Source organism: Prunus persica, chromosome G5 (assembly GCF_000346465.2).
Source record: "Prunus persica cultivar Lovell chromosome G5, Prunus_persica_NCBIv2, whole genome shotgun sequence".
Lineage (NCBI taxonomy): Eukaryota > Viridiplantae > Streptophyta > Magnoliopsida > Rosales > Rosaceae > Prunus > Prunus persica.
This window is the reverse complement of record NC_034013.1, coordinates 9,800,137-9,824,263: the sequence shown is the minus strand read 5'-3', so window position 1 is coordinate 9,824,263 and position 24,127 is coordinate 9,800,137. Positions and strand designations below refer to the sequence as shown.

The window sequence follows — 24,127 nt, the reverse complement described above, 5'->3', positions numbered from 1 at the left end:
CCAATCAATATATATATAGTGTGAAAGATTGCTCCAAATTAGACGTGCTTGACTTGAAATAAAGAGATATTTGTAAATAGAACAAATCCACGATAATTCATGGTTTTCATATTTTATCACAAAATAACAACTTTTAGAACACATTACATAAACCACTCAACTTGATAATGAGAGCCCTTAAAATAAATTGGCAAGACAACTCATCTACCTATCTTCATGTACTATCATCCAAACCAAGCTCCAAGAGTTTCATCACCAATCTCTCTCCGTTTTTCTAATTTCTCATGTTTAGAAACTATAAGGTTATGCTCCTATTTATAATGTTTTTAGGGATGGAATAAACTTCAATATTAAAATGATAAGAACATCTAAGTTTATCCAAAAAATAAATATCTTAAAAAAATAATATCGTCCAAATTTATCCAAAAAATAAATATATTCTTTTATCTGTTAAAATACGGGTATTCACAAAATCAGTAAACAGGGACCAACTCTCTCCCACCTCTTATTCGCTGATAACTCCCTTATTCTTCGTCAAAGCCACGTATAGTAACGGCCACAACATGATGCACCTCTTAAATGCCAATTGCACAGCCTCTGGTCAGACCATAAGCATGGCAAAATCCAACATTTTTTTGGGCCAGAATACTCCTTTAGGGCTGAGAAGTAACATATGCTTTATATTTGGGGTAAGGGCAGTTGAGGATCCAAGGAAATATTTGGGGCTGCCAACATCATGTAAAAGGGAAGGCAGGCGGGGCGTGACATTATGATTAAAGCCGTGGCACTTGCCATCCCAACATATCCCATGAATGTCTTCAAGCTTCCCACCTCTTTATGTAAAGTAATTGATGCCTTGCTTGCCAAATTTTGGTGGGGCCAGAAGGAAGATGAAACAAAAGTTCATTGGGTTAGTTGGAAATCTCTGGGCATATCAAAAGTTGAGGGAGGTATGGGATTCAGGAGTTTGCAAGAGTTCAACCTAGCTTTTTTGGCAAAACAAAGCTGGAGGATCCTGGATAAACCTAATTCACCGTGGGTTCGTGTGCTACCTCATAAAATTTTATGTGGAGAGCCCTCCGAAACTGCTTGGCTACCTCATAAAATTTGTTTAAAAGAAAAATTGGTCGGTCTCCTCTTTGCCAAATTTGCTCCACACACCCAGAAACCATTGAGCACATTTTGTTACTTTACCCGTGGGTGCAGGGGTTTGTTTCAGGGGCAACTTAAACTATAGAATCAACCACTTGGCATTGGCTCCATGAAATCTGTTCTTCCCAAGCTAGTTAGAGTTGACAATGGATCTCGTCCTTGTCTGTTGTTTCTCTCCTCTTTTAGCTTATTCATATGGCTGTACTGGAATCTCTTTGTCTGCTAATGTTTGGTGGGGCACCCTCATATTTCCTTTGTGGATTTGGGCCCTTTGTTGATGTTGTTCTGTTTGCGGTTTCTCTGCCTATTATGAAGGCATCTTTTCAAACAAAAACAAAAAAAAGATTTCTGATGCTTTCTCCAGATTGGCCTCATGCACGCACTACACAAGGTGCCCGCGTGGGTAGGTGGGGGTTTCAGTGTGTGACGCATTTGTTGCCATTCTATTTGCATGTTTGCAATGCCAATGCCTTCTGAATTTGTGTGATTCTAACTATTTGCGTCATGAATTTTAATTTAGTTATGAGCCCACTAATATTTGAGAGTGTTCAATTTGTCTTCTACTGTCAAATTTGTTACGAGCCCATTGAACCTGTAAACACAGTCTTCCATGTTCTTAATCATGAATAGGGTTTTTTTTTTTTTTTTTTTTGGCCTTTTTCATGTCTGCGTGGAATTAAATTAAATATAAAACCATATTGACAAATACTAGTCTTGGAGAGAAAAGAGGAACATATACGAACCTATTTAACGATTTGGTTTTCCTTCCTTGCACGAGTGTGAGACTGAGAATTCAGAATTCTTCTTGCTTCATTAACTGCATGTGTGGGGGTTGGGAGGATGATTAGTTGGACTGGATAATTTTCCAAGTTATGCTGAAAATGACTATTAATATTATATTATTTTATCTATATATATAAAGCAAAAGGCAGAGAATGGTGAAACATTCAAAATACCAGAAAATGCCCTTGGTTAATGCAAACATTAAGAATTGAAATTATTAATTAAATGAGGATAATATGGTAATTTCACAATTTTTCGCATTAAAAAAATTAAAATTAAAAGAAAATTCAGAACACAAATATCCATTATCTTTTTTAATTCTAAAATAAATTTAAATTTTTTTTAAAAAAAACCTCTCACATGAGCAAAAGCGCGTGCAGAGAGACTAATTTGGTTATTATGGTGGTAATTGCTTAATTCCAAAAAAAAAAAACTTAACTATCAGATTTGACTTGGAAAATGACTAACATGTGAAAATTGTTAAATGATTCATACACGTGGCTCTATATATATATATGACAGTCCCGATTTCTTGAACTATAAGAGTCCAAGAGATTTGTGGTCACTCACCGTTGGATGTTAATCTAATGGTTCACTCACTCTTGCACTCATTTTAATAAATTTTTTTAAATCGTTAAATTAACATCTAACGATAAATGATTACAATCTCTTAAACCCATGTGGTCCAAGAAATCGGGACTGATATATATTGGAAAATAAGCTAATCATGAAATATTTTAAAAATTAAAAATAATAAAAGCTTTTGACTTTTTCATTTTTCTTTTACTAAACCCCCATGTTAATTTTTTATTATATTTTTTTGCCAGTAAGTAGTGTAAGAATCAATAGAGTTTGACAAATGTTGTTAGACGTATATATCAAAGACCAAATACAGTTTTTGGAAGAAAAAAAAAATCAAGTAAAAACAATTCAAATTAAATGGGTTGGTACTTGGACCCGAGTACGAAAACTGCCGCAGTTCATTTCAATGTGGATTTAGGTTTTGGGTTTGATATTTAGGGAGGGGCGGGGATAGTATTCTAATCACCAATCTGAATCCTCCCCGTTTAAATTATATATATATAAATTCATATAAATATATTATTAAGATGTGTGATGGTGGTGCTAGTACCTCTATAATGATGATCATATCTTGGACATATAATTTTGACATGTATTAATATAATTTTCTAAATAATCTAGATTTTTAATTAAATTCCATTAAATTGATACAAATCTTGTGCCCATAGTGTTTTTTAATCGTTCAATAATATCACATATTTGTAGGGATGACAATGGGTCTAATCGAGGGTGAGTATATCCAGTGGCGGATCCAAGAATTTCCATTCCGGGGGTCAACATGTAAAAGGTTAAAAAAAAATTCTATACAAAATAGACCCATTGAAATGAAACGATAATATTCTAATTCATAGTTAATAGATAAAATCATACAAAATACTTATGTTTATTATCAAAGAGAACTACATCAACTTCAAAAAAAAAAAAGAAAAAAAAAAGACAAACCAAAAATATCTCTAAGAATGTGATAATAAACCAAAAAATTAGCACAATCCTCTTTACCTCCCAAAGCGTCTCGTCCTATTCGACATAAAAGATGTCATATATTAGCGCAATCCTGCTCATTTTAGGGCATTTACGTCATTTTTGAAGTATGTCGTCGTTTTGATTTTGGACTTTATCTGCATTCCTTTTGGCTCGAACTCTCAAACTTTGGACCCTTATGAGTATTGTCTTTCGGGAAGCTTATTCAAGCAAATATTTGTGTTATTCTTGTAAAACTCTTCGTAAATTGAACATCTAATATTTTTTTACCTAAATTGACTTTATGTCCCTTCATGCATTCATATCATACATGAAAAATTATTTTTATGTAAAAATATTGGCCAAGTATGAAAAATGATTTTTCAGAATATTCATTTTCTCAAGATAATTTTTGGCAGCTTTTATTCCTCACATATCAAATAAGAAAACTTGATTTTATGGGATTTTAGTATGAAGTATATATTGACTTAATGAGCCAACATTTTTAGCCTAAATCGTATTTTGCACTAAAATCGATTTTTCATATTTTGATTTGGTGGGAATTTGATTTTCTAGTATTTTTATTTGAATTGAAATGGGGGGTACTTCTTTATTTACATTGTAAACTTAAGTAAATTGAGTAATATAAAAATAAATGAAAGTAAAATGACAAAGACATTTATTTATAAGGCAATATAAGGGTGCGTTGCGCTGCGCCCTCTGGAGCATTTCATTAAGCAGTTTGTGAATAATTTGTAAGAATCAACATCTCTCGCCTCAAATGATGAATTCCGGACTTGCAGGAATCAATTCACCTATCTTGCCCCTACATAGATCCGCTCGTGAGTATATTATTCTTATCTCCATCCCTGTTAAGCATTGTACCCCAATTCCCACCTTCGTACCCATAATATTTTAATCAATCTCCGACTTCATCAGAGAATGGGTTCCTTGACCTTCTCATTATGGAAAGAAAAAAAAAAAGAGTAAAATATGACAGACGAGGAAATTAGTGTTGTTCCGTCCATAACGGTGTCACTTAAAAAATAATAATAAGAACAGCTCAGGGCACAACCGAGAAGCAATTTTATGTAGCATATTAGGACGTGAGACTATTTAAATATTTTAAAATTTTAAAAAATGCTTCATATATAGTCACATCAACCGTCTTTACCAGCAAGGGATCGAATCATAATAATATAAACAATGGAGTTACCCACAGATTTCGCCCGAGTGACCTATCAACAGTACATAGTTTTGTTTGATGCACACCCTACAAATTAGCTTGCAACTAACCCTCCTGTGTTGACTTGGATTATATGAGTAAATAATTCAAAGACCAAATACAGTTTTTAATTCTTTGAACTACTTATCCATTACTAATGTATTTTTTTATCGAACAGTCTAATATAATATATTGCTACATCATCGACCCAAATTATTAATTAGATGAATTTTAGTTTGAGTGTAGTTCGAAGAGTATAGTTTAATAGCATAACCTATAAAATTCTAATTAACAAGTTGTTATAAACAATAATATTTTGAAGACAATGAGACAATTATGATTTGCAAGAAAGACAAAAGGCAAAAACAGTGAAGTGGAAAAGATTTGGACGAAAGTAACAAAGATATAGGCAGGTAGACTGACTGAAAGTTGCGTAGTTGACACGCACGAGGTACCAAATCAACCAACTGTCTTCAGGAGACTTCTGCCGAGTCTTCCCTCCAGACCCCAAATCCAAGAACGAAAGAAAATAGAAAATCATAAACAGTTTCAAGAGACTTTTCCAGCTAACCCAAAAGCACCTAAAGGGGAATTCTTTTGGTGAATTAGACCAACCTAACAAGCTTACATTACATCAAATACGTTAATGACTGTGTCTCCGCTTTATTACAGTTGTCAAAGGAGGTCATGTATGCATTTAGCACGAAAGAGAGGTGCGATGTTTTCTCTGTTTGGTCTTGTTGAGCCCTCTTTGCTTACTGGTAGGTAAAACGTGCTCAACGACACAAGCGATGTGTGGTGGTTTTGATGGGCATGGAACCTCAACCTCCCGCTGATTTGTGGCACCAATTCAGGCCCATTGTGGATGAGAAAGGAACTTTCTAGCTATTGATATACTATTGCTTTTCTCAAAAACCACAACCTACTTATGACTGTTTAAAATTGAATACATTAAACATGGAAAAGTCAAAGAAGCAATTATAATACGAGATCACAATGTTACTTGTACGGACTTATTGCTCTAGCGGCAAAAAAATACACGCTTATGACAAGAGTTTAACTTTTGCCCTTTTTTTATTGAATACGGAGAATGTGGATTTAGGAAACCAAATAAATTATTCGGGGAACTTAGGCTCAAAAGTTTGAAATATTAGTAAAATACTTGTTGTTTAAATGGATAAAAGTATTTACACCTGAGATTGATCGTGTACTCGATTCTCCCATCCCCGATATCATCCCTACAGAAAATAAAACACAGAGTTTGGATTATTAGCCAGTGAAATAAGGTATAATTGGAAGTGGTTCCAACACAACTTCCAGAAACTGAGTTAGTAATTGGAATGCAACAAATAATGCTTAGGGGCCTCTTTGTTTAGGGTAGCCAAATGTGTGACTAATTATTAGTTTATAGACCAAAAACATAAAACAAATTAGTTCCTAGCACAAGGCATTTAAAGGGCTATAGTTAGGCACATATGAAATTGAAAATTGAAGAACAGAAGTCTTGTAGCTGGCACTGTTTGAAACTCTGAAAGGACGGGTAGGGTTGTAGCTTAAATCCCATGCATGCCCACCCTCCAGTCAAACCTTCCTTGTATGAGAAGTCCGGTGGGTGAGAAGGTCACATGGACAACGGAACCAACATCACAAAAAATCAACACAAACACATTCTCCACTCTCTCTAACACGCACACACACTCTCTCTAGTTGGTAAGAAGTTCCCCTTGAAATGTCTCTATAAGCAACCCCAACTACTAATTTGGCTACACTACTATAAAAGCGACATTACCAATACACCATTAAACCATTGGTTCATCAATCCACCATAAGAAAAGAGTATAGGCCTGCACTTTTAGTGTAAAAAAGCTATCAAAGAAAGCTAGCCAAGAGTTCAGAGCTTACGAAGAGCCGGCTGCCAAAATGGTGAGCTCTGATTCAGTGAACTCAAGAGTTGAGACCTTGTCCAGCAGTGGAATTGCAACAATCCCAAAGGAGTACATCAGACCCAAGGAAGAGCTCATAAACATCAGTGACATCTTCGAACAGGAGAAGAGCACTGATGGGCCTCAAGTTCCCACCATTGATTTGAAGGAGATAGACTCTGAGAACGAAAATGTGAGAGAGAGATGCAGGGAGGAGTTGAAGAAGGCAGCAGTGGACTGGGGTGTCATGCACCTTGTGAACCATGGCATCTCCGATGAGCTCATGGACCGTGTCAGGAAGGCCGGGAAGGCCTTTTTCGATCTTCCCATTGAGCAAAAGGAGAAGTATGCCAATGACCAGGCCTCTGGCAAAATTCAAGGCTATGGAAGCAAGCTTGCAAACAATGCTTCTGGGCAGCTTGAGTGGGAGGACTACTTCTTCCACCTTGTATACCCTGAGGACAAGCGTGACTTGTCCATTTGGCCTCAAACACCTGCTGATTACATGTAAGTACTCAAGGAAAAAAAAAAAAAAAATCTTATCATGCTTAATTGAATGAAAATTTTGAACATATCCTCGAAAATAACACAACATTCTTTAACGAATTATCAATTGTTTACATAACTTTCTTTTCATAGATATCAATATTCTGTCTTATCAACAATTTTGTTTTTTCAGACCCTCAATATTTCTGTTAACATAGATAGTTAATACCTTTGCAGTGAGGCTACCGCCGAGTATGCTAAGGAACTGAGGGCGCTAGCAACCAAGGTACTGCGCGTGCTGTCACTTGGGTTGGGATTGGAAGAAGGGAGGCTGGAGAAGGAAGTTGGGGGGCTTGAGGAGCTTCTCTTGCAAATGAAAATCAACTACTACCCACTTTGCCCTCAGCCAGAGCTTGCACTTGGTGTCGAAGCTCACACTGATGTCAGTGCACTCACCTTCATACTCCACAACATGGTTCCTGGCCTGCAGCTTTTCTATGAAGGCAAGTGGGTCACTGCCAAGTGTGTTCCAAATTCCATTATCATGCATATTGGGGACACCATTGAGATTTTGAGCAATGGTAAGTACAAAAGCATTCTTCACAGAGGAATGGTGAACAAGGAGAAGGTGAGGATTTCATGGGCAGTTTTCTGTGAGCCACCAAAGGAGAAGATCATCCTTAAGCCGCTCCCGGAAACTGTGTCGGAGACTGAGCCGCCAATCTTCCCACCAAGAACTTTTGCTGAGCACATTCAGCACAAATTGTTCAGGAAGAGTCAAGAAGCTCTGCTCAACAAGTGAAGCTGCTTATATTAGTTATCATATTATTGTGAAATTATCGTACTTATGAAGCCATTTATGGCTTAGTTTGGATGATATATCTTGGTTGCCATGTATCTGCTCTTCTAGCTACTGTCTACCTGCTTTGTTGAATAATATTTATTTTATTTCCCTCGTACCTGTGATTAATGGCTATTTCTAGTCCAGATCTCATTAAATGGGTGGTTTCATTTTTCTTATTTTATGTAACTTGGCATCTTCAAGTTTGGTATATATAAGTGCTTCATATTGTTTATTAAGCTGGAAAATTTACACCTAGGCAACCATAATGCAATCCATTTTAATATTTTCGAAAGATAAAAAAGTCTTTTTTTCATTCTTTCTTAACTAATGAGAACAATTTCTTCCTTTATTTTTTTTTAAAAGATGTACCACTTACTCATACTCCGTCAGAGGCACACATGATCCAATGATTTATATTGAAAAATTAAGATTATATTACGTTGTCCAATGATTTGTTGTATATGTTATTTTAAATACACTGTTTCAATTTGATTTCGAATACATTTTACCCTTAGCTTTATTATAAAATCTATCATAATGGACTCTAAACGAATTTACTGGATATTAAGTGAGCTAATAAAATTGACACAATTTTCATAATAAATAAATGGACACAAATTTGTTCAGAGACATCCCCTGGCATATTATAATGACACAACATACTATGTTTCTAACTAGTTCTTGATGTGGCCAAAAGAATAATATTATGAGAACTGAGGTACGATAAAAATTTAAGAGCAAAGTTGAGGACAGTCGCTCACGCGCATTGGTGACAGAAATCCATCCACAACTTACGTAGTCAAACTCAAGGCCAATATCAACTATAAAGTCCTAATCTCCTAGTTACGTACGAGGCCGGTTTTTGAATTAAACCACCAGTCTATGGCACCGTCTCAACCAAATTCTGGCGGGACAGACGATTTGAGTTCAAAGCATTTATATAAATAATAAAGGTATGATTAAACTTTAGATTACAATTCATACTTAGAGCATCTCCACCCGACTGTCAAAAGCCAAGTGGAGTGCTAAAAGGTTAGAAAAAGTGGCTAACTCATATCCAACATGTAAATAACGTCTTGTGAACCAATAACAATTTTGACAGCAAGAAACAAAGATGTTATTTCAATTATCGAGAGTTTTTTAATAAATAGGCCCCGCCTGCTGTGTATAAAAGTGACTTTTTCAAGCTTCCATATGCTTTTCTCTTACCATATTTTCTTTGTTTTTCATTTATTATTTAATAAAATAATAATTTTATTTAACAGTTCGGGTGGAATAATAAGTTATTCATGATGTTAAGTTAAATAATCTTATTTAACAGTTCGGGTGGAATAAGAAGTCGTTCATGATGTTAAGTTAAATAATTTTATTTAACAGTTTGGTGGAATAAGAAGTTGTTCATGATGTCAAGTTAAATAATTTTATTTAAAGTCAAATTCAAATTTGATGTTTTTTATTTCACATTTCACTTGGAGATACTCCTAACATTCCAAATTATTATAACATTTAAAGTTTTGACTGGACTTTCCAAAAAAGTTCTTTGCGTCAATGGAGTATTCTCTCTTTATTCATTTACCAAACCCTGCTTTTTGACTGACGTTTAACCTTACTAATTTTTGTCATTTACCACCTGCAACCAAGTTGAATATGCAATCATAAGCAACCATGGAGTTTTCCACGTCTTTTCATAATATATGGACAATTACTCAAAAGTATGTGACGTGTAATAATATATTCCATCAAAACATCATATGCAGTAATAAATATTGCTAAACGAAATTAACCCAAGTGATAGTTTTCTTTTAGAGATCTGTTACATAACTCAGAAAACTGTTTTCATTCTTTCCTCAACGATCCATTAGTATATCCCTTCGAGCACTTTTTTCGTTATAATTATTATATAAGTGTTTTTTGTATTGTAATACCATATATGCTAGCATATGTAACAATAAGGAAGAAAGAGCTGAATGATGAATATAATTTCACAAATTATAACTGGACAACCAAAAAAAAACAAAGCTTTCCTCATCTCATAACGTTAAGCAACCGATTTAAAGTGCACAAATGATGAGCAAACAATTAAGATATTATATATATGGATGGGGCAAGTTACCTTAAATATACTTGTGATATAACGAGAACATGATGGTATGCCTGATCATGGAGCTGAAAGAAAGTTACGGTTTCCAATCTCAAAACTAATTGGCAATGGAAGAGCATCCCAAATATCTTAATAAAACACAAATTTCGCATATATACAGGGACATGTTATATTCAACAGCTCTTGCAAAACTTTCAGCCACATTAAGTGCCTGGAAGGTCGAATATCTACAGGGATATAAACACATCACACCAAAATTTTACAAAGGATATCAGTTCTCCCAGCACCTTATTTGAAGTCAGCTGGCTGATCATAAGTTTTTGTCAATCTCTGATGGAGCTCAGACGTATCAATGGTTCTCCCATCACTCACCTGTGTATTTACACACCAAATATGAGGTAATGATGGAGAAATGTTCTCTTATCAGACTGCTTTGCTTTGCAATGGTAGTCGAAATTTGCAATCTGACAATATAAGTATTTGTCTGGTAGCATAAGTACTCTTCTAAGAGAACTTTAGCCATGGTTGATAGATAAGATACTTTTTACACAAGCGATATTATAAAGGAGGGGGACTCAAAAACAGAAGATCTAAAGTGCGTGAACGACTTGAGCTACAAACCCCCTTGCAGTAAAGATATTTAAGTAGCCAAGAAAAGAAAAGTGGCAAATTAAATCCCTAACTAAAGTCGAAGACTGTTGCCAATGATTCTAACCGTCATGGTGACATGTTATGTTACTAGATTGTGTATCAAGACCGTTGATTAGTCGGATTATGTCCGAATTCAGTACAAAGTGCTGATTAACAGTTGTATATATATCTCGAAATTTAACACATATTATTTGAGAAAATTAACTAGCTAGCTACCGTACCTTGAGAAATTCGAGGAGGAGTTGTGATCGAAGAGATGCATAAAGGTGGCATAAAGGTGGCCATTTCTTGTCTTCTTTGACGTTCAACATCTCTATGCATGATCTTCTTATTGCCCTTTGGGTTTTCATCATCAATTTCACCAAAAGTGATAATGGATGAAGATATTGATGCCTTGCGCTTCTGCCCAGATTTTGGCCTGCAAGTGGGATCACGACCATCTTGAGATGGAGTCGGTGGGAGTGCTTAATTTTCTTGAGTTGTGTACTTCGTGTAGGGAAGGCAGGAGATTTGGAACAGCTCATTATTTTTCATATATTTTATCCCCAACACAAGTCCTCACAATGCAATTATTAGCCAATTACCGTCGATACTCCAACTACACCTTCTTTTGTGATTACAAATTGAGACGATGCAGGGGCCAAATGTGGGGCAAAAACAACATTAAGTCTCCTTTGTGTTTGACTGGGTACACTTGTTGAATGTGCATAAGGACTGTTAACCCCAACAGATTCCTCATGCCTTGACAAGAACACCCTTGAATTGACGCAATGTGCCCAAGCCAATCCCAAAGCTGGACTAACCCGTCTGGCTGATGTATGCAAGCACTCCAAGTTTCCCAATCTCACCCCATCTATTCCGTCAGCTGGCCCAATGACATCCACCACCTGGTTGGTCAGAACCACCGCCACCCCAAACTTATTTGCCAAAGCCTTCAATTTCCCAGAAATCTTGAAAAACATTTCAGACCGGCGTTTCAAATCAGCGGGTGTTCTGTCAAATTGTGACCCAAACAGTGCAGCAATGGAATCAATGACAATGAGCTTTACAGGTAACCGGGTGTGACCAATGCCCATAAATGCTTCTATATCTCTAAGCACATGGACCATTTGTTGTGCATCATGAACGGCATGAACATATATGTCTTCCAATGGGTTCAACCCTATCAAGTTGGCGTGTGATGCCTGATAATGGTTGGCTAGTTGCTGCAGTCGACGAATTGGGAAGCTGAATTCTGTGTGTATGTAGAGGGAGGACCCTCCTAGTCCGCCATGTGAGGGTGGGAGCTGAGCTCTTATTGTTAGTTGGAGACAAACTTGCGTCTTCCCAGAACCACTCTCCCCCACCAATTCTGTTATGGAGTTGCAGGGTATGCCGCCACCCATGCAGCCGTCTAGTATTGGGCATCCGATGCTTAATTTAGGGGTTGAAAGAGGAAGGACCAGGAGGTTTTGTGGTGTCATTTTTTTGAATGAGTAGTAGACGACCAAAACAACTCCCCTTAAACCTTTCCAACTGCTCTGAACTGAACTTCTCCTTAATTGCAGTAATGGCGGTCTTTGTGTATGACAGGGACAATGCCTTTCCTTGAAACTTGTTCTTCTCCGCAATCATGAGCTTTACATTTGAAGCCAATCTTCAAATTCTTGCACAACAAAATTATACATATGGAAATTAGATATACAAAAAGGTTGCGTCCCTCCAATCCATGCATTCATTCAGTTATCTTTCAAAACCAACACTGTCCTCCTACTCTAATATTCACTACTCAGTACAAGGAAAAGCTGTAGAAAGGACAAAAATGAGATGAATGCAATTTGCAAATAATATACAACAATCCTTCAGGAAATTGAATGCACAGTTTGTTTGTAAACTCAAATATCTACAATAAAAAGTCCTATAAGCAATTTGACATTGAAAAGTTATCCTTCTTCCATGTATATAAAACAGATAATAAACTGCATATGAGAAGCAAGTCCTTCAAGCTTATCAAGCAATCACCACCAAATTCAATATGAAATAATCATAAACTGCATAATGGAAGCAAAAACCGATCATTCAATCACAGACACAAAAAACAGATAATTCAATAATAATGGAAACAAAAACAGATCATTCATTCTTAATGGAAACACTAAGCCCATCACAGAAACCGGAAGCCAAAACAGAAACCCATCAATGGCTCAAAGAATTCTGGTGGGACATACGATTTGAGTTCAAAGTAATTACATCAATAATAAGGTGTGATTAGAATAGTACTCTATGACTTTAGACTACAACCCTAACTTGCCATTCCACATTTTTGTAACATTTAATTATAAGATTAAAGTTATGACTGGACTTTGGACCCAAAAAAGATCTTTGGGTCTGGAGTATTCTTTCTGTTCATTGATTTTTCAAACTCTGCTTTTTGATTCATCACTAATTTTGGTCATTTATCACCTGCAATTGCACTCTACTGGCAAGTTGAATATTTGATTGGGAAACTTTTACTTTTGCATTTCTAATAATATATTTCCATGTAACTTTTTATTTATTCATTTAAGTTCTAACTTACTAGAATATGAACACATAAACAAACATTAAGCATATTCTTTCATTCACACATAACACCACCTCAAGCAGAAATTTTCCTACTGTAACTTCATTTTCTTATTTTATATAAAAACCCCCAAAAGGGAAATGTTCATCCTAAACCCCTTGGTTGGCTTTCTCATGAACCAAAGAGCCAGATATAGCTAAACCCCCACAACGCGTACATACGCAAGCAAAAAATAAATGCACACAGTCAAATTTGTACATATGCATCATTAAGACAATTACAAATTATGTACCTTGGCCTAAAGCGTCTGCTATCGCCATTGTTTGGAGCTCGAAAAGTCTCCTAGAGCCTTCAGGCGTTTTGAGGAGTCAAATTTGCTGAACACCGACGCCAGGTCTAATTTGAGAGTAGCTGGGGATTTTGGGTTGGGCTTTTATCAACTTCTTAGCTAGCTTCAAGGTTCTGAAGCTTTCTTGAGGGTTTGAGCTTCTGGATCGATATGGTTCGGCCCATATTCGTAAACAGAGCAAAATATATATTTATTTTGGCCCATAATCAAATAAATAATATATTAGATTATTGTAATTGATGTTATCTTCAATTTTTGAGTTTAGTATTAAAAAATTGTTAAAACTGATAAGGGTATATTTCAAATTTAAAGGCAACGGTGGAGAAAATGATTTCTCTTAATAATAACTAACTTTTGAATTAATGATATTTCTCTTACATACGGTGAAATATGTTCTAAATTTGAACTCCAAATTATCAAACACTTGTCATTGGTATAAGCATTTGCTAATTTCAAATTATAAAATATTTTATGGGAGGAAAAAAAAATGTTGAGTGCTATTACAGTTTGACTATAAGGTACTGAATTTAGTGCGCAATATGTTGAATGTTGCCTTTGAAAATTATTTGATAACATAAGATGTTTGTATTGCGGAAGTTTGAATTTATCATTAATCATGTTGGTTCATGCCTAATTGGTGATCCAATTTGGCAATATAATCTTCTATTCCGTTCCGCATGGATGCAATCTTATTCGTTAAACATAAAGGAGGATGATAAGTGAGGTTAGTTCAAATATGAAGAAACAAAATTAAACACAATGTACTATTCACGATTTGAAGATTTGTTAGGGGTTGATCCTTTCAATTAGTTAGCTACTACCTATTAGTCAAATAAAATATTTGGTAAATAAAGATTTATCAACATAATTGGCACTCCTCACGCGGCTATGTCTCAGAAATATCAACATAATTAAGATAAGAAAATAGTTACCAACTATAAATGTTGCCTTTGGTCATAATCTTTTAAGCAATAATGCAAACTTTCCATTCTCCATTGTGGAATACTCAACAAAAGAGATCTGAACTATTTATATGATTAAAAAACCCTTAAAACTACCCCATTAAAAATTAGGGCATTATATACGATTGAAGTTGTTCACTAGTGTCGTTTCATGTTTCTTTTTTTGGGTGCTATAGCTAGCTATAGAACACCCAAATTATATATATATAGGATTAGGATCGGGGACAAGTGCTATCTTGGTGAAGTAGGGCTAGGTGAGCTAGCTAGCTAGCAGAACTCTTATTTTGCTGCAAATAATGCAAAATTAGTGATGAGAGATTACTTCAAAATTCAATTACATATATTGGATATTGCTTTGTTGGAATATTATATATGTGTATAACATAGAACTTGGTGTTTCTCATATAACAACTATGAAATAATCACTTGGAAGTATTTTCGCTTATCTGACTCCATGCACGAACAACCTTGAATATATAATATAATATGGAGTTGGATATATATATTAATAGTTGGAAGATTACGAATGTTGATTATTAATTAGTTGCAGCTTTCCTATTGTATGGAGAGTAACTTTAGGTATTGAATAACGAAATTTCAGTACATATGCATGGCTTATGAACCTGTCTGCTTCAGACGAAGGGAAGAACTTGCATCAGTAATATTTCAATTTCAATTCAAACACGAGTTTGATTTGCACCACATGAGAAATAATTAGCATCCGGTAAAGAGGAAAAAAGGAATGGGGTCTTTGTCTAAAGAAATGCCTAGAGAAAGGACACATCCGAAGCAAAAGTTGGAGGACTATACAAACGGGCAAGAAATCAAAATCCTAACTAAATAAAGACTCGTCAACAACAAATTTAATCGCTTAGTATTTATTTTGATTCCTATTACTAATGGATTCACGAGAAATATGACATCGAATTAATATTAGCATTGAATATATAGACCAGATGTATTACCTGGAAATGACAAAGTGTCGCAAGTAGCACTAATAGTTAGCTCCTCTATACAATCGCTAACTGGTTAGTAAGTTCATGCGGCACACATTGCTTATTTGGATTCACTTTACTATGTCATCTCATGATCTAAACCGGTAATTTACTAGGTCATTATTCAAATATCTCCCTCACAAAAAATCAGCAAAATCGAACGTTTTGCTATTTGATTAGCTTCGTGATTATTTCATTGTTTATACCTAAGAAATATGTGACGAAAAAGAGTATACATATGATATATGAAAAGTTATTAAGATGAACTTACTTGCTCACCAAAATAACAGCTGATCAGAGCTCATTTCTAGTAATAATTTGATCCTTATTTATGGAATACAAATATCACAATTGATATTCCTCTGCCTAAATGGACAACCAAAAAACACAAAAGCTTTCCTCATCTGAGAACGTTAAACGTCCGATATAAAGCGCACAAATGACAAATATTTAAGAAATTATATATATGGATGGGCACAAGTTACCTAATTATATATACATATATATTGTGATAGGAGAGAACATGATTCTATGATCATGGAGATGAATGAAAGAAAGAAAGTGACACCATCAAAAAAGTTGCGGTTCCAATCTCAAAACCAATTGGCAATGGAAGTGTTGGAATTTTAAAAGGTTTTAAAAATTTAATCGTTTTATTTATTTAATTATTTTGGTTGTTTTATTTTATTTATTGTGGGGTTATAAATATTTAATATTTAGGTTTTATTTCTGGTTGGTGAATGCCTTAATTTTTTGGTTGATGAACTTTTATGGTTGGTGAAGGTTACATGTTTTTGGATGCCTATAAAAGTCCACTCCTCCTTCACATTTGAAATACACACAATAACACACAAAAACACACAATACACACAATAACACACAATATATTATCAGAATATCACATACACATTCTAATTCTCTCCTTGTCTACTTTTACGTATATTCTCTACTTTATATTATTATTACTTTGGGCAATGGTTATGTGACTTGAATACTTATATCTGTCTGTGAACGTGCTCATATCGGATCTTGAATTTGTGTACAAGGGGTCGTATCTTGGAGTCTTGTAGACCGTTAGTACCTGCACGTAGGGAGGCTACAAAGACTTTAGGACAGCGTCTTTGACTTGCTTCACCGTACCAAACTCACCTTCTTACTTATTATTTATTTTCCTTTTACTTACCTATTACTTTGTTTTCTTCAATTTCATTATACCTTCAAAGCTTTTCAATTTGTTTATATGTTATTTATAATATAAATATTTTGTATTTGGCTTACGGAAAGAGGAAAACTAATATTTCTTATAACAAGAGCATTGCAAATATCTCAATCAAACACAAATTTCGCATATATACAGATTTTGCAAAACTCTCAGCCATACCAAGCCACGTTAACACTACTACAAAAAGTGAAAAAGACGACCAGAAAACAACGACGGTCTAAGTGAAAACCGTCGTGGTTTATAAAAAGACGACGGTTCTAAAAACACCGTCGTGTAATACAACCTTAGACAACTAAAAAATGGAGTTTCAAATGGCTGTTCAAAAACAACGACGTACATAATTAAACAACCGACGTCTATTTGAAACAGATTTCCGCAGTGTAAAATCAATGCCAACAAAGAACGGCAGAAGTTATGAATCGACCGACGTAGAAAGTAAAGACGACGATTTCAATAAAAACTGCCGTTTTTACTCATAAAATAAGACGACGAGGTTTTCGTATAAGACGCCGTATAATTACAAACAAATCCACGGCTTTAAAATACAAAATATCGCCGTATTAAATTAATTTACAACGACGGAAAATATAAATATATCGACGTCATTCTCGTATAGTTCTACTACGTTATCTTTAAATCGTACAATAAAATTTATCGTCGTATTTATTCATTTTATACGTCGTACCTTTAATTTTAACGGTCGTCTTAATAAGAATTTTTGTTAACAATTTTTTTCTTTGATTTTCTTATCCTACGTCGGTAGATCTACTTAATGACAAGAATTGAAATAACCACGACGGTTTATATAGAACACCGCCGACATAATCAGTTTTGTCTGAGATCTCAAGGGTTACGAAATCTTACCAGATGGAACTCTGTTCCACATCATAATCTTAACAGATGACACAGATTTGCAAATATTGCGTCGTGTTAGTTTACAAATTCTAGAACATTAATTTCCCTCATTTTAAATTTCCTCGGGAAAGAAAAATCTATTTATCACGCTTTGGAATTGAAAACTAAAACTGAAAGAATACGGGAAAAAAAACTCCATTTATAATTTAAAATTAAAATCCACGTCGGTTGTAGTACACTTAACGACGTTTAACAAAATAATCTACGTCGGTAATTATAAATCTACCGCCATCGTAACTTAATATAGACGACGAGAAAAGACGACGGTAGAACAGAAAACCGCCGTTGTTTCAGTTTCTTTAACATATCTTTCTGCAGGACTTGTGTAGTTCAAAGCATTGACAATGTCTTCATCATATCTCCCAGAAACTACTGATTCAATTGCTCATGCTTTAGAGGCCATCTGAAGCCATTTCTATTCTTTATCGCATTCTTGAAACCCATCTTCTTCTTCTGAAGCTCTACGGATAAAGGAAGAGGCTATCACAATAAATCCGACGGATCTTCTTAGGCAAGAAAATCAAGCAGAGGATCAGGCACATCTGATCTTCAGATTTCCCTGAGAAGCGAACTTTCCTTCGACAGCGAGTGGAGGCCAGGCTTGCATCTCTTTTGATGGAAAGCAAGGAGTATTCAGAAGCACTAAGTGTCCTATCAGGCTTGATCAAGGAAGTGAGAAGGCTAGTTGACAAGCTTCTTCTTGTGGACATATATTTGATGCGAGTAAGCTCAATTTCTCTTTGAGAAAACATCCAAATTATTATCTTTGAGACATGAGAGACTGAGAGAGGAAGAACTTGGAACCTTAAATGTAAACCGAAAATGAATGAAAGCGACAAATTTATAGAATAAATTTTTAAAACCAACGGCGGTCCTTACAAAAAAACCGCCGTTTAAATTGTAAAATCAACGTCGGTATGATCGACGTATATTACAGAAATCCACGTCGGTAAATTAATAAAAACGACGTGTTAAATAATATACCATGACGCGAGTTATTACTTATGTACTTTAATTTTTGAGTTTACTACGACGGTACCTACAAACTACTGTCGTATTTATTTACCACGTCCGAAGTTAAATGTACCGTCGTATTTTGTAATTTATACGTCGTAGTTATATGTAACCGCCATATTATTTTTTTGAAATGGTTTTATATGTAAGCAACTTTTCGTCTACTTGACTTACACATTTGTTGTTTTTATATTCTTATTTTATTTAAATCTGTCATCCAAAAAAGAAACTTTACATATTGCAGAATATTAATTTCCTTCGTTTTAAATTTCCTCCGGAAAAAAAACTCTATTTATAACGCACTGTAATTGAAAAATAAACTGAAAGGTCACGGGAAAAAAAATTCTATTCATAATTTAAAAATTAAAATCCACGTCGGTTATATTAAACCTAACGACGTTAAATGAAATGATTCCACGTCGAATGAAAAATATTGCGTCGTTTTAGTTAAGAAAAATATTGCGTCGTTTTAGTTAAAAACGACGTAGTTAAATGTAACCGCCGTATTATTTTTTTGAAATGGTTTTATATGTAAGCAACTTTTCGACTTACACATGCACTGTTTCCAAACCCGATTAAAAATTTCAATCTCCCAGAGAAACCTTTTCGTCTTTTTTCATCGTCTTCCTCTCGTCTTCTTCGTCGTCTCTGAACTTAAACATCGATCATCTTCCTCTTGCTTTCATTGCACGCAAAAGGTATTGCTTTCATTGCACGCAAAAGGTAAGCTTTCATTTTCACTATTTTGGTTACTGTTTTGCATGCTCATACGTTTTTTGTTTGAAAAATCTTTTTACCTTTTTTCTGGCCAAAATCATTTTACTTCTTTCCAAGTTTGATAAAATATACAGACAAAGAGAGAAAGTTTCCAACTTTGAAGACAACTACATCAACTAAATAAGACGACGGTAGACCACGACGGTTCGTCAGTTGTTCTAGCGTCGTCTGAAAATTGACAAAGTTGTTTTTAAAATAATAGTCTTTTTTTATATGCTTGTTTAATTGCAGGTTTGATTTCGCTGAACAATGGTTTTTGTTTTTCCCTTATTTGATAAAATATAAAGAAAAAGAAACTAGGGTTGGTATCTAATATAGACGAAAAATATCTTATTGTTTTACGTCGTGTGAATGTTAATACCACGACGGTGTATTACTATTGACGTCGTATGAACATAAATACCACGACGTTATATAAATAATAGTTTACCACGACGGTGTATTACTATTGACGTCGTGTGAACATATATACCACGACGTTATATAAATAATGGTTTTAAACATTTATTACGTCTGAGATTATTTCATTGCGTCGTCTAAAATCATATCATACGTCGTATTTTTTTAATACCGTCGTTTGTGTTCTTAATGTTTTCCTGAAATATTTTCACTTGCAGTTTTGTCTGTTAAAATGGTTTCTCAACAACAAACTAAGGATTCTGGCTCCAAGAAGCTTGGAATGGTAGCTCCTCAAGACAAGTCTTCGAAGGAGATGAAGTCTTCGAAGAAGATGAAGTTTGCTTCATCATCTGCTGAGACAGAACAAACCAGCCAGACAACAATCTCAGATGATTCAAAGACTGGTCGAGGTATGAGCACAATGCCTCGTGTTGTGAAGAGAAAGCTTCAGAAACTGAGGCCAATTGTTGAGTACAATAAAAGGGGGAAAGGTGTTGGCCAAGCACATATTGAGATGCAGTCGTATATTGGTGTGTTGGCACGCTCCAGGATCCCACTTGTGGACAAGAAATGGTCCCAAATCCCCAAGGATATAAAGGAGCAGATTTGGGAAGCAGTTGACATGGCTTTTGTCGTAGGCCAAGGGGGCAAGACCTCTGTTTTAGCTTCTGCTTCCAAGAAATGGAAGGATTTCAAGTCTACACTAACGAGGCATTATATCCTTCCATACACCAATGACAGGGAGAAATTAAGCCAACCCCCTGAAACATATAAATTCATAGAGAAAGCACAATGGGATGCCTTTGTAGCTTCAAGGCTATCCAAAGATTTTGAGTCTGTGCATTCTCAACATGCACAGATTAGGGAGAAACTCGAGTACAATCATCGATTGTCTCGAAAAGGATATGCTGGATTGGAGGATCAATTGGAGGAAACCATGCCTGGGGTAGAAATTGATCGATCTACCTTATGGAAGAGAGCTAGACAGGACAAACATGGTAACATCCCTGATCCAAAGGTGGCAGAGAAAGCAAAATTAATTGTAAGCCTACTATCACTCTGTTTTAAATTTTTATTAAACTGTGAATTATTCTTATTACGTCGTATGTTATATTTTTCGTCGTGTGAATGATATTACCACGTCGAAAAGTTTTTAAAAACGTCGTTAAAGGTCTAAATAGGAATCACTACTATGTTTTCTGTAATTACAGCATAAGACGTCGGTGGTTCATTTTCGCGTCGTGTGAATGATATTACCACGTCGAAAATTTTTTAAAAACGTCGTTAACGGTCTAAATAGGAATCACTACTCTGTTATCTTTAATTATAGCATAAGACGTCGGTTGTTTATTCATTTCGTCGTTTTAAATAAATAACCACGTCGGTATAACTACCGTCGTGATAAGTTATAATAACGTCGGTTTATACGTTATTGCGTCGTGTGAAATTATATAATACGTCGTTTGTACATAAATAACCGTCGTGTGTTTTTTTGTTTATCTTTGTTTTAGGATGAATTGCAGAAACAAGTCTCGGAAGGCAAAGTCAGAGTAGATGGCAGCAATGATGTGCTGACCATGGCTTTGGGCCCCGAGCATCCAGGCAGGGTGAGGGGAGTTGGTGCTGGTGTTTCCCCAAGGCAATATTTCAATTTGCCCAAACCACAGAGGGTGAGCTTTGACGACCGTTTGAAGGACAGTTTAAGAGTTCTCCTTCAAGAAGAGACTAAAAAGATGGAGGCTAAGGCAAGGGAAGAGGCCTTAAGGATGGAGGCTAGGACAAAACAATTGGTAGAGGCTGAGAGGGAGCATTTCCTGAGTCAGCTTTCCCAATTAATTCCCAATTTTGATCCAAGCATGCTTAAACCAAGAATTAGCCAAAGCCCCAAAAATCCAATGTCTGACAAAGCTAGCTGCTCTGGAGGTGATGTGAGATCCCTACATTTGGAGGATGATACTGCCAAAATGGGGAAACATCAGCCAGATGAAGAGAAGGAAGAAGAAAAAAGAGATGAAGAGAAGGAAGAAGAAAAGGAGAAAGAAGATGAAGAAAAGCATGACGACAAGGTATGTTCACATAACTTTGCCTTTTTTATTTGTTTTTCAAAATTTCAGACGTCGATATTTTTAACATAACTTTTTTATTTGTTTTTCAAAATTTCAGACGTCGATATTTTTATTTAATCTTTAAACGACCGTCGTGATAAATATATTTAAACGACCGTCGTTTAAATACTTTTAAGACGACGTTTTATTACTGGTTTCAGACGACGCTTTATTCATAAAACCGTCGTCTTTATTGAATTACCACGACAGTTTTTTCACCGTCGTTTAAATACTTTTAAGACGACGTTTTATTACTTAAACCGTCGTCTTTATTGAATTACCACGTCATTTTTTTTATTTCTTTAAACAGGTTATTGAAGTTGGTGCTTATTCAAAAATGGAGGCGCCATCTTCTTTAAAAACCCTTTGTCGTTTTGTGGAAACGACACTCCTGCCTGAGGATAAGACAGTCCAATTTACAATTGATAAGGAGGTGTTTGGTGGTGAGCGCGATACCTTCCTCCTGCCTGAAGATATTACACAATTTGCAGGCATGGAAGAAATTGGAGCTACTGTATTGGCTGTATATATGAGGTTTGTACTTCTAAAATAATAACTCGTTGGTTTATATATTGCGTCGTCTTAACTAACTAACCACGTCGTCTTAACTAACAACCGTCGTGATAAATATATTATAACGTCCTCATCTATTTCAGTACGTCGTGTGAAATATTATAATACGTCGTTTTTTTATACATAACCGTCGTGTTTTGTGTGCTGACTTGTTTATATTATTTTATTTGTTTAGGTACTTACACGATGTTTTGAAAAAAGCCAATATGTGCAGTATGGTTGGCTTTATCGACCCTGCTACAGTTAGTGCCAACTCTGGCACAATAACTGAAAGATCACGACTCGTAGCAGCTCGACTTCAGAAGACAGACGGTGAACAGATTTTCATGATGCCTTACAATCCAGGGTTAGTCTCCTTAGGATTTTGTTTTTATGATTTTCAATAAATGACAGCTTATAAACTAACCACGTCGGTGTTTTATTTTATTTAGTCGTTTGAAACTACTAACCACGTCGGTATTTATTTATCGTCGTGATAAATATATAATGTCGTCGTTAGCTACTTTACTTCGTCGTGTGAAATACTATAATACGTCGTTTTTGTAAATAACCGTCGTTTTTATATTAATTTTGTGCAGCCGTCATTGGATTTTGCTGATTGTAAGAGCAAAGAGAGAAACCGTCTATTTTCTGGATCCTCTGCCAGGAAATCGTGTGGTCGATGAAGAGGCCAAAAACATCGTGAACAGTGCTTTAAAAATATATAATACCCACATAGCCCGAGCAGGACGTAAAAATGTAATTTGGAAAACTCTCTCAGGCACACCAAAGCAACCCAGCAATGTCGAATGCGGGTATTATGTAATGCGCTTCATGAGGGACATCATCATGGATCCTTCCTTGGGGTTTGAGAATAAGGTAAGAAGAAATTACCTTCATACATTTCACGTCGTTTTTTGTATTATCAACGACGGTCGTGTAAAATTAACGTCGTTGAATGGATATACTACGTCGGTTATGAAAAATATCGTCGTCTGTGATTGAATTTCTTTTTATTTATAAACCCTAATAGTCATTGTTTATGCAGTATGCCAAGGGAAACCAGGAAGCTTCATACCCCCAAGAAGCCATTGATGAAGTCCGGAATGAATGGGCAGAGTTTGTTTTCCAAATTATTAAACAGGGCAATTATTGAACACTTGATATTTATGTATAATGTACCAATTTTCTCTATAATATGTAATGTAAAAATTTGTTGAGGTTTTCTTAAATTAAAAAAAAAACAAACATACAAATTGCTTAACCGACGTGTAATACTTTTCCAACGACCTAATAAAGTCAATAACCGTCGTATTTTGTTGTTGCGTGTTTTAAACAAATACGACGTAAAAAAATAGTTAGACGACGTTCTTTGAACAATTGAGTCGTTAATGGTTTACAATATCTTCAATTTCTTAAGGGTTCAGGGTATAATCGACGACGTTTATGTAACGACTGCGGTTAAGTCGTAAAATATATATTTTACGTCGTATAGTTAAATAGCCGCCATGGTTTCTCATTTTAACGACGTCATTTTAACGACTTAGTAGTCTATTACAATTTACAACGTCTACAATTATTAACACCGA

The 24,127-nt window shown here is 35.3% G+C and overlaps 3 protein-coding genes across 4 annotated transcripts in view; 1 reads left to right on the top strand and 2 right to left on the bottom strand.

Moving 5' to 3' along the window:
* LOC18777055 (leucoanthocyanidin dioxygenase) lies at positions 6,216–8,135 on the top strand. The gene is made up of 2 exons (XM_007210458.2): positions 6,216–7,131; positions 7,348–8,135. The coding sequence occupies exons 1-2, from the start codon at positions 6,623–6,625 to the stop codon at positions 7,910–7,912; spliced, it is 1,074 nt and encodes a 357-aa protein (XP_007210520.1). The 5' UTR covers positions 6,216–6,622; the 3' UTR covers positions 7,913–8,135.
* On the bottom strand, positions 10,064–13,626 carry LOC109949133 (DNA repair protein XRCC3 homolog). 2 transcript variants are annotated; one of them, XM_020563549.1, is made up of 3 exons: positions 13,541–13,626; positions 10,928–12,351; positions 10,064–10,427 (listed from the first exon to the last, which is right to left on the bottom strand). In XM_020563549.1, the coding sequence occupies exon 2, from the start codon at positions 12,167–12,169 to the stop codon at positions 11,279–11,281; it is 891 nt and encodes a 296-aa protein (XP_020419138.1). In that variant the 5' UTR covers positions 12,170–12,351; positions 13,541–13,626; the 3' UTR covers positions 10,064–10,427; positions 10,928–11,278. The 2 variants fall into 2 exon arrangements, with proteins under 2 accessions (XP_020419138.1, XP_020419139.1); XM_020563550.1 differs by having other exon boundaries at positions 10,928–12,342; positions 13,541–13,611.
* Positions 12,696–24,127, bottom strand: part of LOC18776651 (transcription factor bHLH126) — a 19,862-nt gene continuing 8,430 nt past the window's right edge. Inside the window, exon 3 of the mRNA XM_007208775.2 lies at positions 12,696–12,736. Within this exon, the coding sequence (XP_007208837.2) occupies positions 12,696–12,736 (41 nt within the window). The remainder of the gene's footprint in view (positions 12,737–24,127) is intronic.

What these genes read in the sequence shown, in the direction of transcription:
- LOC18777055 (XM_007210458.2), top strand. Translation starts at nt 6,623, where the DNA reads ATGGTGAGCTCTGATTCAGTGAACTCAAGAGTTGAGACCTTGTCCAGC. An exon ending in CAAACACCTGCTGATTACAT is followed by an intron (nt 7,132 to 7,347) that starts GTAAGTACTCAA and finishes ATACCTTTGCAG; the next exon opens with TGAGGCTACCGCCGAGTATG.
- LOC109949133 (XM_020563549.1), bottom strand. Translation starts at nt 12,169, where the DNA reads ATGACACCACAAAACCTCCTGGTCCTTCCTCTTTCAACCCCTAAATTA.